The sequence below is a fragment of the Hemibagrus wyckioides genome, linkage group LG20 (genome assembly GCF_019097595.1).
Source record: "Hemibagrus wyckioides isolate EC202008001 linkage group LG20, SWU_Hwy_1.0, whole genome shotgun sequence".
Lineage (NCBI taxonomy): Eukaryota > Metazoa > Chordata > Actinopteri > Siluriformes > Bagridae > Hemibagrus > Hemibagrus wyckioides.
Genome location: NC_080729.1, coordinates 11,744,919 through 11,764,723, shown reverse-complemented (window position 1 = coordinate 11,764,723; position 19,805 = coordinate 11,744,919). Strand labels below are relative to the sequence as shown.

The 19,805-nt window shown below is 38.3% G+C and overlaps 1 protein-coding gene across 3 annotated transcripts in view; it reads right to left on the bottom strand.

Annotated features, from left to right (window-relative positions):
- per2 (period circadian clock 2) overlaps positions 1-19,805 on the bottom strand; it is a 51,656-nt gene that overhangs the window by 19,081 nt on the left and 12,770 nt on the right. For 2 of the 3 annotated variants that reach the window (XM_058418382.1, XM_058418383.1), the window contains exons 2-5: positions 9,929-10,413; positions 3,977-4,075; positions 3,669-3,826; positions 1,085-1,206 (exon numbers count right to left, since the gene is read on the bottom strand). In XM_058418382.1, the coding sequence (XP_058274365.1) occupies positions 1,085-1,206; positions 3,669-3,826; positions 3,977-4,075; positions 9,929-10,335 (786 nt within the window). In that variant the 5' untranslated portion in view covers positions 10,336-10,413. Of the gene's footprint in view, positions 1-1,084; positions 1,207-2,795; positions 2,827-3,668; positions 3,827-3,976; positions 4,076-9,928; positions 10,414-19,805 lie in introns of those variants that run through there. The other variant, XM_058418384.1, reaches the window with a different exon arrangement.

Below are 19,805 nucleotides of genomic sequence, written 5' to 3'. Positions count from 1 at the left end.
GTTTATTTGTGGAGAGTAACTCCATAGTTAGTGTTTCATTTTCTGCTGTTCAAAATCTAAACACTACAGGGTCTGCTGTAAATAATAATATCATAAGGCTCGGAAAAAGATTTCATTGAAAAAATCAGTCTGAAAAGAAGTTTTATTAACTGTGGAGTAAAGTGTTAGTGGAAATGATGTGTCACTTGCAACAATTAGAATATTTCACCACATGCTAAATATCAGTTTAAATATACAATGCTAAAAAATTAAGGAAAGACTTAATCATCACAGGATAACACTAAGTCAGTTAAACTTTAGGAATATCAGTCCGTCCAGTTAGGAAAAGTGATTGTGAAGTAATTGTGTTTCACCTGCTTTGGTTTAAATGAAAGTGACAACAGGTGCACTTGAGAGGTAGCAGCAAAAAAAGGAATGGTTTTAGTGACCACAGACAATTGCTTTCTAATTATCCTTCCTTACTGATGTGTCTCTAGTGTTGTGTTTTACTAATGGACAAGGACCCTAACAGCATAAGGCAGTACCTGAAACCCAATCAGGTTGCACAGGAAGTCCAGCTCCTCCAGGATGGCACATCCATACGTGCCGTTACAAGGACATTTGGTGTGTCTCCCAGCAAAGGTTTCAAGAGCATGGAGAAGATACTGGGAGATGGCCCATTACAAAAGGAGAGCTGGACAGGGCTGTGGAATGGAAACAACCGAGCAGCAGGACCGGTATCTGAGGAGATCCCCAGGACCCCATCTGCCATGTCAGGTGCATGCCCAGGTGTTGTCGGGAGTCATGTGGGGGCCATACACACTACTGCCTTACATTATAAGTTGTCATGATGAAATTCATGCAGGTTGGATCAGGCTGCAATTTCAACATTTTACTTTGATTTTCGGTGTGATTTTGAATGCAATCCTTAGTGGGTTGATGATTTTGGTTTCCAGTGATCATTGTCACATCATTTTGCTCTCAACAAATTATACATGCATATAAGTAAAGATTTTTAACTTATTTTTAGTTTTTCAAGATCCAATGTGTGATTTAAGTGTCCCCTTAATTTTTTTGGGCAGAAGGACCAACATGTGGAACTTACTGTATTTTTCAGCGTGTATTCTGATGTGATGCTGTCGATCTCCTCTATCGTATATGAGGATACATCCAGGCCAGATGGCTGGCTGTCATTGATCATAAGCAACTGGTAGTACTCTTCATTAGCTGAAATAAAAGTCACAGCAGAAATCAAAATCGAACGCTGATTAATTGGAAGCAATGTTTTTAATTGATTACTTGATATAAGAAGTTATAAGGGTGTGTTAAGTATGTGTTGTGAAATGCAGACACACTACAGACTAAAATGTCACAGAATGTATAAAATATGATGTCATACAAATTAAATATCATGTTTTGCCAATTTTGCAAACGTGATATCAGCCTGAGCGTGGAGCAATTTGAACCAGACCAGAAGTCGGGAATTCCCTTTAAGTTATGTCCAGTGCCTTTACTTGACATTTTTTGTAACCACAAGATCATACTGAAATTCTGTAATTGGTCTGTAAATAAATTAAATGCCTTTTGAGGCCAATATTAAGTATATAATAGTGACAATATTTAATATATAATATATTTCATAAAATAAAGCATATTAGACCCCATTCATCAATGGAGCAATATTTCAGCAATATACTAGACTCTTACTGGTGTTTATTTCAATATATGTTATCTTCCCATTATCATCATATATCATATCATATACACTATATGGCCAAAAGTTTGTACACACCCAAGCACCAAACCAACATGTGAGCCTTCACCAAACTGTTGCTTGCACTGCACACTATTATATAGTTCATAATTAATAAAAACACTAACATGTCTGTAGATCCTAGATTCTAATTTAATCCTGCAGCAAAATTAGCCAGGAATAAGACCACAACAGAAACTTGCACATAATCAAATTGTACCAGTGGCAAAATTGAAAATATCAGGCAAAAATTCAGACTATAATTTTAAACAATTTGATAACTAAACATGCAGATAACAGTACTCGATCATATCAAGGATTAGAATGTCTTACTCGCCTTCAAAAACTAATTTTATTAATTTCTTCTTCAAAATCATCAATGAATCTCAATGCTGCTTTTGACACCACTGCTCATGCTATTCTCCTAGATAAGCTAGAAAATGTTGATGGAGTTAATGGAACAACCCTCTCCAAGTCTTCACTGATCATTATCAGTTTGTCATTATAGCTGACTTCTCTATGCACACCAAGGTAAAGTTTGGTATTCCGCAAATGTCTGTTTTAGGCCAACTGCTTTTTTTCTTTATAAATGCTACCGATTAATTGTAAAAATTGTAATAGGTTCCACTGTTATGCTGGTAAAACACAGTTGTATGTTTCAGCAAAGCCAGATGGGAGGCACCAGTTTAATAAAGTTAAAGAATGTGTAAAGCATATTAGACAGTGGATACTTATTAACTTCCTCTTACTTAACTCTGAAGTACTTGTACTAATACCACATGCAGCCAGAATTAAGCTTTCAGATTACACAGTAACTTTCGATGGCCTTTTGTTTCATCATGAAAGACCTTGGTATGATTACTGACCCCAGTCTTTCATTTAAAGCTCACAAAGATAATATTACTAGGATAGCTAAATAAAAATCTTCCTGGATCACTACATAATGTAGAAAAACTAATTCATGCCTTTGTTACCTCTAGGTTGGATTATTGTATTGCCTGTATGGATGTTCCAGTCAAGCCTTTTGTGAATAGTTTTTTTTCTTACTTGACAATAAGCATACCTAATAATCTGTGCATTCTAGCTCTCTCTCTAGCTGTCAAGGTAGACATGCTATTCCTGACAAGCCAGTGATCCTGACCCTTCTGCTCCTGCCTGATCCATTCTGATGCCTTACTTCTCATCGGTGTAAGTAAATAATTGGAGGCTGCTCACTGCTGCTGACCTTAGATGGACATCCTGGAAATACATGACATTGCTGTGAATAGTACCACTTGGAAACCATGAAGTTGGCTTTGGACTGCAATTACCACAAATTTGTATCCTGAATTTGTATATTTCTGTAAATGTGTATTGTGACAATGTACATTGTTAAAAGCGCTATACAAATAAAATGTAATTGAACTGAATATAGGATATATTTGTATACTGTAGTTTTACAATTACCCTTTACTGGAAGACCTTATTAGAAAACCTTATTAGAAAACCTTAACAACAAAGAAGGTAGTAAATGTGTAGTGTGAATTGTCCACAAACCTTTGGTCAAATAGTGCATATTAGCCTTTTAATCTTTCATTTTTAAATGGTCTCTTCCATTTATTTTACATCTTATTACAATTCACAGCAAAGAAAAAGGCTCCATGTTCTTTATCAGTCAGCATTTTCTATCCCTTATTGTTTTAGACTTAAAGGCAAGTATTTAAGTTTTAAGGCTTGATGCTGTAGAAAAACATTCTCTGACAATTTTACACTTTAGCTGCATAACTCTAAACATGCATTTCCCCCACATAAATATAGATAACCTAGGTCACCAGCCCAACGAGAAATAATAGAGAGCTTCAAGAGAAAACTATAAGTCTTCAATCAAATTTTCTTGATGTGATAAACAGGCCAAATTGGACATGACAAAAACCAAAGATTTAAGAGTTCTGCTCACCTTCAACCTGTTTCACACAGCGAAGGGCATATTTCAGGGTGTTCAGAGTGGTGGACTTGCTGCCCTTGTTCCGTTTATCTGCTGGCAAATGAAGCTTCAGCTCTTTGAGAGTTTTTATCAGCTCTTTCTGTGTTTTTGCCTTGGCAGACTCTTCACTACTGCAAATGTACAGAACATTCACACAAATCACATCACATACTTGGGGGAGGCTACCAACAGGTAATTGTTTAAAGTTTCTATGTTGATGTACATACAAGTGTTAATACCAGAATGAAAGTATGTACTGCAATTATACATTGTATACAAACCTGCATCCACTAGTGGAAGGGTTGTCCTGTTCAGAACTTGCACTCAGCAGACTGAAGGCATTGGAGCTGCTGGGAGGTGAAGGACTGTGGGAGTTGGAGCTGCAAGCAAAAAAAAAAGTAATGAAATTTAAGTAATGAAACACAATCTGAATTGGAACCACTAAATCCTTTTCAGAACAGTTAAATAAATGCAAATGTTTTCATGTAAATGCTTTATAGTTTTCAATAGTTTTTTATTTTAAAAATGCAGTGCCCTGATATTTATCCCCCACAAAACCTGCAATAACATGTAGCACCATGGAGAGCAACAAAATGAGCTGACAGCCTTTGGGGTGTTGCGACTGTATAGGAAGAATCCATAAACCAAGAGTTGTCAACTGGCTGGCAAAAGTCTGATGCAGATAAACCACCTGATGATTCAAAAAAAAGGTCCCTGGGCATGTTTCTTAATGTACTGTCTGCAGGTGTAGCTGTATTCTGAGAGCAGTGTTCTCCAACTGCAAATGGTCTATCATAGTTTAATCAAGACATTCTATATTTAGATAATTAGATATTCCCATCTCTGGCTGCTTTATTTCAATGGACTGATGCACCCGGCTTACTACTACAAGTTACCAAAAGAATTTGATGTCACTTAATGCATCTTAGCGCTATCACAATTATGGCTTTGTTGTAGAAATGACCGAGCTGTGTAAAGCAGAGAGCTAGAATTGAGGATTTCCTTCTGCAGCAAAATTGCTAAAAACAGCAAATTCATCTCAAACAAGAGTAATGTAAATGTTATGAAGTAGGAGTGTATGTTCATTACGCTATGTGACAACCATGTAGACAAATACCTTGTTCTACTTTTCAGTGCTACAATAATGGGCTGGCCACAAGTAAATAGACCATTTCATAGATGGAGTTCATGCTGACCATCATGAATTACATCATCAATAATAATTAATGAGTCTGTTCAGAAGAGGCCTTGCAAGCCCAAGCCCTGACATTACCTCTGGACCTGGATCATGAGCAGAACCTTTCTTTTCAGCAGTTCGACAAAACTTTTGTGGCCCATCTTTGTATTTTTATATTTATTTTTTGGAATTTCCAAGCTGGCCTTTGGCTTCTTGCCCTAGGAAGGTTGTTGCTGATGTCAGTGTTTTTTTTTCCCCATAGCTATCTTCATAGCAAGGTCTGCTATCAACTACTATTGTTTTCCTTGGACCTGCTTGATGTCTGGTTGTTAGTACACTAGTCATTCCTTTACTTTTCAAAACATGAAATTGTTGAACTGGCTATGCCCAATGCTTGTATACTGGCTGCGATAAATTTTTTCCTTTTTACTTCCAACTTACTTGCTTTTTTCCATAGACAGTTCTCTGGTTTGTTTATCCTTTTAACAACAAATGCAGCCTTTAGAGATGAAATTCTGCTCAAACCAAGATTAGACATTAAAAGCTATTAGCAAATCACAACAGGGCATATACCCAAATGTTTTCTGTATAGCAAATGTGGCCTTGCTGTCCCAGTATTTTTGGAGAGGATGTATTTCTAAAACTCTGAGTGTGTTGGTCACTGCTTTTTCCAGCTTTCTTATAGCTTAGTTGCGTAATTACTAAGGGTAAACATACAGGTGCAAATGACATTAAGGCTCCTGAAAGATAAATCAAAAGAGATTACAGAATGTATAAATATGCATGTATCCAGGCCACTGGTTTGTCCTGTGAGCTTAGGGCTGTAAGTACTAAACAGAGCACCTGTCCAGGTGCAGTTGACATTAAAGCTCTTCAAAGATTAAACAGAGACTTTATAAATAGTCCCCAAAGGAGCTTGGAATAGAAAGCATGCTCACAAATAGGAAAGCATGTTCACAAATAGGATACCTAAGCTGATGAGCTAAATATACTGAGAGAAATAAGAAATGCCATACATTTCTTATATATATAGGAACAGGATTCCTATATATTTTTAGGAAATTTAGAACTTTCTTATAAAGGTTTTAAACCAATAAACCAGTTAGGTTTAAATCGTGGTTATTTTTATTTGTATCATGCTTTTAACAATGGACATGTACAGAATTCTTTTATAATCCTTATAATAATTTGTGTCGATTTTTTTTTTGCTGAGCAACTAAATCTTTCTGTTAACATACCACATTGTGTGGCAGAAAAATCGTGTATAACAAATATTAATAATAAATTATTTATTGAAACTGTATGCCATATTGTTTTTGTTGCCTTTTTATGCAAGTAATACTGAACTTATCCTCTCTGGGTAAGAGTCTTGATTTGGCAATTCTATTTCACTCTTCCTTTTGACAGGTTTTCAGTGTTTTTTTTGACTGGGCCATTCCAAAAGGTCAACTTCCTTCTTCTTCTGAAGCCATTCTTTTGGATTTGTGCCTTGGGTTGTTATCCAGTCAGAATCTTCAGCTGTATAACAGAGGCCTACAGGTTTTGTGCCAAAATAGTATTTGGAGCTATCCATGATGTCCTCTGCCTTGATTAGAGTCCAAGTCCCAGCTTAAAAGAAGCAGACCCATAGCATGATGCTGTGCCCCCACCATGGTTATGGTGGTCTCTGAGTGAGGTATTGTTCATGCAAAGAATGTTTCTTATAATATTATTATGTTCTGTTCTCCATTGGTCTTATCAAAATATAACATACTTGAAAAATGGATTGCATACATGTTTTGTCAAAATCTAGGTGGTTTTGGGCTCGCCTCCAGCCACCCTACCCCATAGCCTTATATGTGAAGTATATAACAGAAAGACATGCAGAAAGTGACAAATACTTCAGATATTCCAGCAGCCACTTTGATGTTATTGTAGGTCTTTTGACAGCCTCCCTGATAAGTACTCTTCTTGTCCTTTCATCAATGTTGATGAATTTTCATGGTCATTCAGATGTAACCAATATGTTGTCAAGAAAATCCCACTGAAACATCTGAAATAATATCAAGAATCAAGTATAAAGTATGACCAACAAGAAAATAAAGCAGAGAAAAACAAAGACTGAAACAGCAAGAACAGAAAAATAGAAAAGGGAATCCAAATAAAATGGAGAGAAAGCTTGAGACAAAAACACAGAAATTGGGCTATGAATAAATTACACCCATCACATACGCAAATGCCACGTTGGCATGGAAATACCTCTGTAAGTGCGTGGGAATTAAATGTTTCCCGACGGACACAGAGAATGAAATGCAGAGGAATTACAAAGGAACATGACATGCTTTTTCTATCATTACACACAAATGATACCCTCTGTCCTTTTACAAATATCAGACCTGACATTCTCAGCTGAACAAATAATAGAAAATGATGATTTGCAATGGTGCATATGCCTCTGGTGAGAATTTTATTTGTTTCTTTATCATCCTTTCATGCCTTTTGGGTACCCATGGGGACTGTACCTATACATCAGAGAAAGGCTCATCATAAAACTGCAAAGCTGTTCAGGGTTTCATTAGAATGAGTATGGACTGAGTGAATGAAGAGAAACTACAACTATTGCTAAAAGTTTTCTGGAAAACATGCTGCGTGTACACTGAGTGTATGAACTGTTGTGATAGATGAATATATTTTGAAACTGTCACCATGCCGTAGTTCCTTTATAGCTCATATAAATGCAATGGATGATTGAACTTCACTCCATGAATGACTGAATTAAATGTTTTTGCAGTATACATGATTCTTTTAAATAAAAAAGAAAAGATTTAAGATTTAAGTACTTAAATACAAAAAATACATGCAAATGTTTTTTTTGTATACAGCACATGCTAGTGCCCTAATCTGATTGTTAGGGTGTGTCTTGCTCTTTAGGTCTATGGAACAAATCTGGCCTTCTGAAGCTTTTGAGAAAAGAGAGAAACGACAAGCTGAGCTGTTGTATGATAACAATGCACGCTAGGCAGGTGTTATACCACCATGAAATGTATTAATTTCACAGTATGACCTGAAGTACATTATGTTGCATATTCACATTGATTTGCCAGTATTTATATTTTACATTTTATTAATGACACAGATTGCTTTTTAACCATTTATACTTATATTTACCTTATATTTATACCATGTCATAGAACATCTGTGAGACAAGTTAGTTCCTGTTTTCACCTTACAAACTATAGCTGGTATAAACACTAATATTACACCAGCCAGAAAGCAATTGCCTCTATTTTAATCATGTTTGAATAGCCTCTATTTCTTCTTTGTTGAAGTTAAAAAAAAAATGCAATCAATTTGAAATATTATTATTATGTTACTATATTATTATGTTATTACTGTGCTATATTAGGTGTGCAGCAACAAAGCACAGACCTTTAGCTCTTAAACTGGAAAGCATAAAAATGAATAGAGCATTTACATACTAATTAGTTAGCTACACACTGGGAAGTTGTAGTTAATCCTCTGTTTATTTCCATGTCAGAGCCCTTTTTCCTGTCTTGATATAATTGTGATAAGATATTATATAGACATTCTGTTGCTGCAATATTACATTTTTTTTTTTTTTACATTTCACCATCGACACTGCCATGTTTGTTTAATTACATGCCATCCTCATACTGGTAGCTTTTAGATGTGTGAGGGGTCACTCTGAGATTTTAAGCACAATTTTCCAACACTGCCAGAACTCGTCTTGGTTGCAGCTGCACTAAACTGGCACAACATTCTAAGACTTACAACCAAAGACTATCCTTTACGATGTACAGTTGTGCCTGCAACATCAACCCTGGGTCAAATACTGTAGAGTGAAAACATGGCTTTACTGAGAAACCAGAAAAAGTAAACTCAGAAAACTTCAATAATTGCAGGTTTTTCTGTGTTAAATAACATTGTTTATTATTATTATTATTATTATTATTATTATTATTATTATTATTATTGGTGGTGGTGGTGGGTGCTTCTAAGCCTTTTCTGAGTAAAGGTAAAAATAATGCATATGAGAATGACTATGTGGTGAGTAACTTGTCGTTTCTTGTATGGTTACTAGGGTGTGTAGTGAAATAGAAACAGCTTTACTGCAATGTCTGTTTTTTGACAGATTTCTTGAAAAACTATTGCTTATCTGTCTAAAGATACTTTCCAACATGCAAATTTCTGCTAAAATAGAATGACCAAGTTAGATGCCTTCAGTGAAGCATAGGTCTTTCTTATTCTGTAAGATGCTGACAGGTAATGTCCATTACCTGTAAGAAAAGGCCAAAATTGCATCATGACCCCGTTTGTGTCATTGGGCTGCACTGTCAAATCGATACTAGTTTATGTCAGCATGCTATATGAGTAAGCTAAGTTAACCCAATTTAACAACTGTTTTCTGAATAAATTTGATTAACCTGGTGTCATAGTTGCTGGCGTACACAGTAGCATCAATGGAAACTTCAGTGCTTGAAAAAACCTCTATATTATTATACAGTCTACTTGGGTGTTTGAGAGTTTAAATCTTAGAATGACCAAACTCTCACTGCCGTGCTTTTAACCAAGGATCTGGAAAACAAATGCATCCAGTGAACAATTCCATGTTTGGAGTTGTTATAAATATTATGAAATGATTATAAGACCTGCCAACCCCAAAGAGGAATAATGTGTAATCCAACCTTATGAGCACGAAGTACATTTTCATTATATTCATTTCATAAATTACTTGTCTAAGGTAGAAACTGAACAAATATACTAGTTTTACAGTAACTAGTAACCAGGTGCTGCTGCCTGTCTGTTTTAGCTGAAAAAGAGACATTTGACTTGTGTGCCATTTTCAATTGGAGTAGGGGGGATGGGAGTGGGAACAAACACTTCTGTTATGTGATTACCCCAGTACTAGGGGTAATCACATAACATAGTACATCTTGTACTATACCCCATCTAATTAGTGTTCGGCCACTTCATCTACCACCAATGTGTTCTCCATACACAGTGGTGGTAGAATGGGCCTTAAAATCATATACACTGTTAAGTAGTTGATGATTACCTCTTGTTGCTTCCTGATGATCCCAAAAGAGCTGAATCCTTGCTATTGCTATTGGAACTTCCAGTCGATTCATTCCCGTTTGATGAGTTTCCATGTGACTCGTTGCCATGTGACTCATTTCCTTGCGATTCAGTGCCACTTCCACTGGAACCACTGCTCTTCATCTCCACATCCTCATGCAAGGAGTGTGTCATCTTATGGTCACTATGGGGTGAGGCAGAAGGGTCCTGACTGCTGCTGTCACTGCCCTCTGAGGCCAGTCCAAGCTCCCCTGTCTCTGCAAAACTGCCAATCCGATGAAGCGTTGCCATGGAACTGCAGCCAGTGGCCTGGTCCTGGCCCTCCAGAGAGGAAAATAGATACGGTTTTGAGTTTGCGTCTTCAGACATGGAGACGGGCTTCTGCATTTGTGCTGTGATTAAGAAAATTACCCCATCTTCTCAATGGTGTTGTGACACAACGGAATTATATTAGGCATGGGTAACCTTTGAGAGAAAACACAAAGAAGCATACAAGAAACATCAGCGACAGAAAATTGGGCTGACAGAAAACTGGAAGTATAGAGAACTTTACATGATACAAAAGCCTTAATTACCATTAAGGTAATTTGAAACCTGCTACGTCATGACCTTTAATAAATTCAGTTTGTTTCAAAAGTATTTGTGCATGCAGAAAACATGTTTGTTATGATTGATATTTTTGGTAAATTCATAAGAGCAATAAATGTTCTTTAACGGTAGGATGCCAGCCCAATCCATGTACCTGGACAAATAACAAGACATATTGTTTGAATGCTCCTGTGGAATATACCTGAAATATTTTCACTCATCAGCGATAAACCACATAAATCAAAGTGTAATACAAAAGCTACGGAGACATTGGAAACATAGCCTAAACAAATTTGATCACTGTGTTCACCACTAGATGTGTTAAAACCTGATTTATGTCAACCCTGAAAAGATTTTACACATGGCACAGTTCTCAGTTTTCTTCTCAACCGCTAGTACAGTTTTATGTGTAATCATATAAGAAGCAGCCACAGGGTGGGCAGGATGTGGCAACAGTGGGCTTACAAAAGTTCAACTTTTCAGAAATGCATCATGTAACATCAAACACTTTTTTTTTTACTTCCTGACTAATCAAGTTGGAGGTTTGGGGGGCATCCAAAAAACAACAAAAAAAAATAGATAAAAGCTTGCAGGTGTAAAAGGAGTCTTACTAGTGTGTGAGAATAAGATTTCTGATGTACTGAATAAAGTTAGTTAATTTCCAATATTTCAGGGTTGCAATGTAATATAGGATAACTTCTTGGCTATTTCTGAGATGTTCATGTGACTGCATACAGATGGTTACAAAAAGCAATTCTCCTTCACTTCATTTTATTCATTCAAAGCAGAATTATGAAACTCCAATCTTTATTTAATTTACATTACTGATAGATAGATAGATAGATAGATAGATAGATAGATAGATAGATAGATAGATAGATCATATAAGCATAAAAGGCACTCTTTCTTGCAGAAAAATAGAATAGAAATTTGTTTCATTACTTTAAATACATTCAGCATTAAAGCGGATACAAAAAAAGAACATACCATACCTGAACTGCACATAACAGTTAAGAAAAAAAGTAATCAAATCCAGAGAAGGACCTAGGTTAAAAGCTTGATCTTAAAGGGCAGCATCTGTCTGGTGCCCTTCTTAAAAGAGAAGCTCACAGAGCTAGCCAGAACATCAAAGCTCAGTTTAGCTTAGCTATGGTCAAGAGTCTAGGGGTTCCATCAGCTCTGCTCAAACAAAACCTCCATCTGGGCCTTCAAAGGTGTTGAACCATGTGGTCTAGCCTCTGTAGCTGTATGCCTTGCCCTTTAGCCTTGCTCTAGGCTTTTCCAAAGGTTCTGTAGGTTATCAGACCAGACTGATCTGATGTTTTGATTTCCCAGGGTCTCTGCGGTCCTGCTTTATTGTGCCACATTCACTCCTTTCGAGGTGTAACATTCAGACTGGATTTCATTTGCAAATACAGTGGGATTCATAAGTATTTGAACCGTGACACAATTTTTTAAAAATTGTACCTATGCCTATCCCACTGCTGCCAGGGAATCTTCTAACAAAAGAATTTCCTTCAGGATCAATAAAGTTCGGCCTTATCTTGTCTTATGTACACAGTCACAATAGATTTGTGTCTTTAGTTCAGACTTCCAGCTTAAATTTAAAGACTTTAACAAGAAAATTAAACTGTTTTGGAATTAGTCATTTTTTACATATTCCCTCCATTTTTTCAGGCTAAAAACTGACTGATGAGCAGTTTCATGGTCAGGTTGATTCCAAGTGTTGAATTTGGTAGATGTTCATGGGATCTCTCAGAGAAGTGTTGATGCAAGTGAAGTAGGCCATCATTAGGCTTGAAAAACAAAATCTATCAACAAGACTTGATGAAGAACAGAGAGATAGCAGAAACTTTAGGAGTGACCAAATCGACAATTTGGTACATTAATAAATAGAAGGAATGCTGATGAGTTCAGCAACACGACAAGGCCTGGAAGACAATGTAAGTCAACTAATTTGAATGATGCAAAAGTTGTAGTGAAGAAAAAGTGAAGAAAAATCCCTTCACATCATACCACTGTCAACGTACATTTAAAAATGACATCATGAATATAAGGGAACCTCAACATGCAAACCACTGTTAGCACTCGTGAATAGAAAGACCAGATTAGACTTTGCTAAGTATAAGTTTCTTTGGACAGGTGAAACAAAAATTAATAATGGGTGGAAACATCTTGGACAGGGAAAGAAAAGGCTCATCATGATCCACATCTTCTGTCAAACCTGGTTCAGTCAGTGTTACTCAATTCAGTTCAATTTTATTTGTATAGCGCTTTTAACACTGGAATTTACAGAAAATATAAAAATTCAGAATAAAAATGACAAAGTATAATTTAAATTTATACCTAATGAGCGAGTCAGAAGCACATTATAGCATGGGCATGTGTGGCTGCCATGGAACTGGTTCACTGGTGTTTATTGATGATGTGACAGCTGATAGAAGTTGCAGATGATTTCTAAAGTGTATAGAGCTATGCTTTCTGCTCAGATTCAGCCAAATGTGGCAAAACTCATAGAATGATGTTCCACAGTATAGGTGGATAATATACCACGAAAGCAACCCAAATCCTCTTGAGTTGAAGAAATTAAATGTTCTTAAATGGCAAAGGCCGACATCTGACCTTAGCCTAAATAAGCATACTTTTCAAAACTGAAGGCAGGAGGACCCATAAACAAGCAGCAACTGAAAGCAGCTGTAGTAAAGACCTGGTAAAGCATCTCAAAGGAGGAAATGTCACATGTTCTATGATATCCATGGGTTCCAGACTTCAATTGATCACTGAGTCATTGTAAAAGATTTGCATCCAAATATTAAAAACAGACCTTATAAGTATGTTCGTTTTAGACCATAAAAATAGAGGGACTATATAAATAGGCTGTAATTCCTAAATGTCTATTAGATTTTTTTGTTGAATTAAATTAAAGCTGAATGTTGACAATGCAGTCTCATTTTAATGGTGTACAGAGACAGTTGTGTCACTGTTCAAATGTTGTATCCAACTGTATTTCTACACACACACATGGCCAGAAGTATGTAAAGACTTTAAGAGTATTGGGCATTTCCATGGGCATTAATATTTGCGATGTCTCCCCTATTTTAACAACCTCCACTCTTCTATGGATGTCCACTTTATATTTATGTGGATGTGGACTACAAGAGCACAAGACTATGGACACTGATCTCTGGCAAGGAGGCTTGGTGTTCAGTCAGCTTTGAAATTCATTCCAAAGGTGTTGTGGTGTTGCAGTTGAGGTCAAGTTCTTCTTGTGCAGTTCTTCCACATCAACCTTGGTGCACTTGTGCACTTTGTACACAGGGTAACTGTCATGCTGGAACAGTTTTAGGGCTTTTTGTTCCAGTGAAGGGAAATCCTAATGCTGCAACACACAAAAATATTCTAGAGAATTATGTCTCTATTTAAGGCAGCAGTTTGGGAAAGGGACACAAATTTTGCAGTTATGACAAGTTATCATTCAATTATTTGGCAGTAGCAAAATCAATAAAATTATTCAGATACAGGTCAACATCAAACATCAGAATGGGGAAAAACTCTGTGACTTTAACCATTGCAAGGTTGTTGGTGCCAGATGGACTAGATTTAGAGCATCAAAATAACAGACTCTAGAGTTTACACAAAATATAAATATATATACAGTATATATATATATATATATATATATATATATATATATATATATATATATATATATATATATACCTAGACATTTATTATGTATACACTACCAGTCAAAATGTTTATTTCTTTCTACATTGTAAAACAATGCTGAAGGGGGCTGAAATACACAATAATGTCCTTTGAACAGTTGATATTGAGATATGTCTGCTACTTATGCTATGTAAAACCTTCATAATGGCTCTAATCTGAGGTGCTGTTAATTGGTGATTTCTGAGGCTGGTAACTCTAATTGAACTTCCCCTCTGCAGCAGAGGTAAATTTTGGTCTTGCTTTCCTGGGATGGTCTTCATGTGAGTCAGTTTCATCATGGTGCTCGATGGGTTTTGCAAATGCACTTGACAATACTGTTCTTACAAGAACTATTCCAGAACACCTGACCTTCGTGTCTTAAAATAACAACTGACTTTTTTTTGTTGTCGTTACATATGGATTACTTAAGTCCATGTGTGTTATTTCATAGTTTTGAAATCTCCAGTATTGTTCTAGAATGTAGAAAATAAATCCCTAAACAAAAAATACTGAACTAAAAGGTGTGTCCAAACTTTTGACTGGTGGTGTATATACACCTAGACATGAAGTGAAAAGCAAAGTAAAGTAGGCTGCTATTCAGTCAATTACACAATATATTCACCATTAAGAGATAGATCCTTGCAAATAACAAATGACAAATCAGCTAGCTAAGGTACCTATTGATGATGTTGACAAGATGTTGACAAGATGGCAGCGCGTATGGACGCAGCAGCCCCTCTCTCTCTGACTTCAGTGTACAATTGTGCATTTTCGAGTGCTTTTTGTTCATGCTTTCTCAAAGTTCGCCGTCATCTCTGTTTAAAGCTAGGTACAGTCGAGATTTCCTTTTGGGAACTGAAGCAGGGACAACAAACCACATGCTGGACTACACAGTAGCTGAGGAGCTTCGGGATCTCAGCATCTTCCGCTGGCCGACCAAAACACCATCCTCGCCTGTGGCACCTCGCCCAGACAGGAGGCGTCGGAAGCGCTGTGAGAGGAAGCAGAAACGAGGCAAACGCGGAGGCATCCGGGCTAGGCTAGAAGCCAGCCCACACAGATCCACGATACCATCCCTTATTTTAGCGAATGTAAAATCACTGGATAACAAAATGGACCACATACAACTTATAAGATCTGCGCAGCGTGAGGTGAGAGAATGCTGTGTTTTCATCTTTACGGAGACGTGGTTAAATGAAAACATACCGGACTCTGCTATCCAGCTAGCTGGGCTAACATGCTACCTTGCCGACCGAGTACGTGCCGAGGGAGGAAAGACTCGCGGCAGGGGCGTTTGTGTTTATATCAGCGAAGCTTGGTGCCAAAATGCTGTTGTTGTCCAAAATCACTGTTCTCCGCTGGTAGAGTTTATTATTGTTAAGTGCTGACCCTTCTACCTACCGAGGGAATTCACAGTGATTTTACTCGTCGCTGTTTACATCCCCCCCAGTGCTAACAACAGCAACCGGAATGAGGCACTCAGTGAGCTCTATCACGCTATCAGTGAACAACAAACAGCACACCCAGACGGATTTCTCATCACTGCTGGGGACTTCAACCACGCAGATTTAAAGCCTTTTTTACCGCAACTTCATCAGCACATAAACTTTTCCACAAGGGGCAATAACACATTGGACTTAGTATATTCAAGCAGCAAAGGAGCATACAAAGCCCACCCCTCCCCCACCTTGGACTCTCTGACCACTTCACCATCATGCTCAGACCTGCGTACAGACCAAAGGTGAGAGTCATCAGACCAACCAAGAAGGAGGTACGTGTGTGGTCAGAAGGGGCCCAGTCTGCCCTACAAGACTGCTTTGACACTACAGACTGGGACATCTTCAAAGAAGCAGCAACTTACAGACATAGAAGAATATACTGAAGCTGTTACTGCATACATCTTAAAGTGAACAGACGATGTCACACACAGGAAAACCGTCACTATTCGAGCTAACCAGAAACCATGGCTGACAGGAGAAGTGTTCAAACTTCTGAGGGCACGGGATGCAGCCTTTAGAGCTGGTGACACTTCAGGCCTAGCAACTGCAAGAGCCAACTTGTCCCGGGGAATCAGGGAAGCGAAACAATAATACGGCAATAAAATATCCGAACACTTCAGCAGCTCTAGAGACACACAGAGGGCATTCAAACTCTTACGAACTATAAACCCCCACCATGAACCTGTGACAATGACATGTCTTTACTTGACAGCCTCAATGACGTCTTTGGCTGTTTTGAGATCTACAACAACACACAGGCACAGAAGATCTCACCTCTCCCACACGAGCAGGCTGTGTGTCTGACCCCAGACAATGTGGAAAAGACCCTCCTGAGGATTAACCCACGCAAGGCAGCCAGACCAGACAACATACCTGGTCGTGTTCTAAAGAATTGTGCTGCAGAACTCAAGGATGTCCTAACCAACATCTTTAACATCTCGCTGAGTCAAGCTGTCGTCCCCAAGTGTCTCAAGGCCACCACAGTAATTCCAGTCCCGAAGAAGCCACACCCATCCAGCCATAACGACTACAGGCCCGTTGCACTGACCCCCATCATCATGAAGTGCTTCGAGAGACTAATCATGCGGCACATTAAATCCATTCTTCCTCACTCCCACGACCCGTTCCAGTTTGCATACAGAACCAACAAGTCCACTGAAGACGCCATCTCAACTGCCCTCCATCCAGCCCTTACACACCTGGACTCCAAAGACTCGTATGTGCGTATGCTATTCCTGGACTTTAGCTCGGCGTTTAACACAATTATCCCCCAGCAGCTCATAAGCAAACTAAGACACCTAGGAATCAACTCCCACTCTGTAACTGGGTTCTGGACTTCCTGTCAGAGAGACCACAGAATGTACGAGTCGGCGGAAAAACATCTAAGACCATCACACTGAGCACAGGGTCACCACAAGGATGCATGCTCAGCCTGCTGCTCTTCACCCTGTTGACCCACGACTGTGTACCCAGCTACAACACCAACCACATCATAAAGTTTGCAGATGACACAACTGTAGTGGGCCTCATCACCAAGAACAATGAGGCCAACTACAGGAGCGAGGTGAGTCATCTGGTCCAGTGGTGTGCCGACAACAATCTCTTCCTCAATGTCGGGAAGACCAAAGAAATCGTCATTGACTTCAGGAAAGGACCACCACAGCACCCCCACTAACCATCAACGGTGGTGCAGTCGAGCATGTGAACAGCACCAGGTTCCTAGGGGTGCATATTTCTGAGGACCTCTCCTGGACGATGAACACCACATCGCTGGCCAAGAAAGCTCAGTCACACCTTTACTTTCTTCGCCGACTGAGGAAAGCACGAGTCCTGCCTCCCATCATGTGCTCCTTCTACCGGGGCACCATTGAGAGTATTCTCACCAGCTGCATCACTATATGGTACAGAGGATGCACTGCCTCCTGTCGAAAGACTCTCCAACGCATAGTGAAAGCAGCCGGCAAGATCATCTGTGTCTCACTGCCCTCCCTTGTACATATCTGCCATACCCGCCTCACTAGTAGAACCATCAGCATTGCAGCAGATGGTTCACACCCATCAAACCTCCACTTCAGCCTCCTGCCTTCAGGGAGAAGGTACCGAAGCCTCCAGGCTCGCTCCATAAGACTCTCAAACAGCTTCATCCATCAGGCTGTCAGGATGCTGAACTCTGTCAATCATGTCCCTCCTCCCATACCTACTCCTGGACTCTGAAACCACAGCTCACTGACACTTTATTGCACATTAGACACTTTATACTGTCGACAAAATTCTATATAAACTGGACTGTTTATAAACACTTGTTCTTACATTACATGTTTTAGCATACATGCACCAACTATTTCAATCTCACACTGTTTTGCACTTTACACCTACAGTCTTATTGCACTACTCATACTGCTGCTATTGTACATATTGTACACGCTGTTTTTCTACCTAACTTACTGTGAAGTTTACATTTATCTTCATGTTTATGTTCATGTTTACATCTATCTTCAGCTTATTTGCACCTTGAATATATTTGTATATTAATAGAATTCACTGTTTACACTTACTCAGAAGTTCAATTTATTTTTCACTGGTTTATTTATATCTATTTATTATAAGTATACTACTGGTACCGTCACAAATCTGTTCTTTGTTACACTAACTGTAATTACAATGTTAATACTGACGAGAGAAGAGAAACGGTATTTCGATTCCTCTGTATGTCTGCACATATGGTGGTATTGACAATAAAGAAACCTTGAACCTTGAACCTATTGATTGTGAGCATAGCAGTGGAAGTGAATATGTGTGCCAAACGTCCAGAGTAACCTAGTAACCCAGAGGACAAAGAGACAACTAAAGCAAAGTCTACACCAATGTTCTCAAAAGCAGCCCTCAGCTGTATTTGAGAACATTGGTAAAGATACACTAAACATACAAAGATACACTGAACACTGAACATTGATAAACATACACTGAACAAATTGCACACCTTACAAGTTAATTATTAAGCAGCTAAACTTTGTTCTTACCATGTGACCATAACTTTCACATGCAAGAAGAAGGGGGGGAGGTTGCTATCCTATTTAAAGGGAAGCCGGCGTCTCCGTCCTGAGCACATCACTGTCTTTTCTGGGTGTTTTTAGGGAATATTTGCATTTATTCACAATTTAATTGGGTTAGCTACTCATGTGATGATCTTTCATGATTTTCGCTTATGCAAGACACAACTGAATGATGTGCATCAGAGGGGATTTAGAAGTGGGTATACTCAAACCCGGCTGATAAAGAAGTGGGTATGCTCCATATACCTGCGTATACCCTGCACTACACCACTGACCAGCACTACATCTCAGTTGAAAGACATATAGGTAATAAATTTGGGCAGGAGACAGGTGTCTAACTCTGTGTGAATACAATAGACTTTATTTAAAAGCACAAATATATAATTATTCTTCTCTTTACACTTTATATGTAAATACAACTTACACATACTTCTCTATGCACACACTGACATAGTCTTATTTATTGATGTACATATTTACATATTTATCTGCACTTGTTCATTTGCACAACTTCTACAATTTGCACTTCTGGTAGGGGCTTAACATCATTTCGTTGCTATGTGCCTGTACTTTGCAATGACAATAAAGTTGCAACCATATCTATGCCACTGAAAATGAATCCTACTTAGGAATCTTCCTTGTAAAAAGGAATCATGTTTATTTGGAGATCTATAGTTAAATAATTGTGCATGTTGTCATTGAAACATTATAACATTGTAGATTATAGAATTGTACACTGCATTGTAATTCTTTATTGTTATCCTTGATTGATTACAACTGGTGAACTGGAAACTGTAGCACAAATTGCTTAAAAAGTTGGCTATGAAAGAAAAGTGTGAGCAGTACACAGTTCATTGCTGCATTCAGCCAGGATATACAGTTCAGCCATTACATTAAAACCACCTGCTTAATATTGCGTAGGTCTGACCCAATCAGAAATGAACTCCACAAGACCTGAAGATCTGAAGGTCCTGCAAGTTGCGAGTGTGGGGCCCCATGGACATAATTA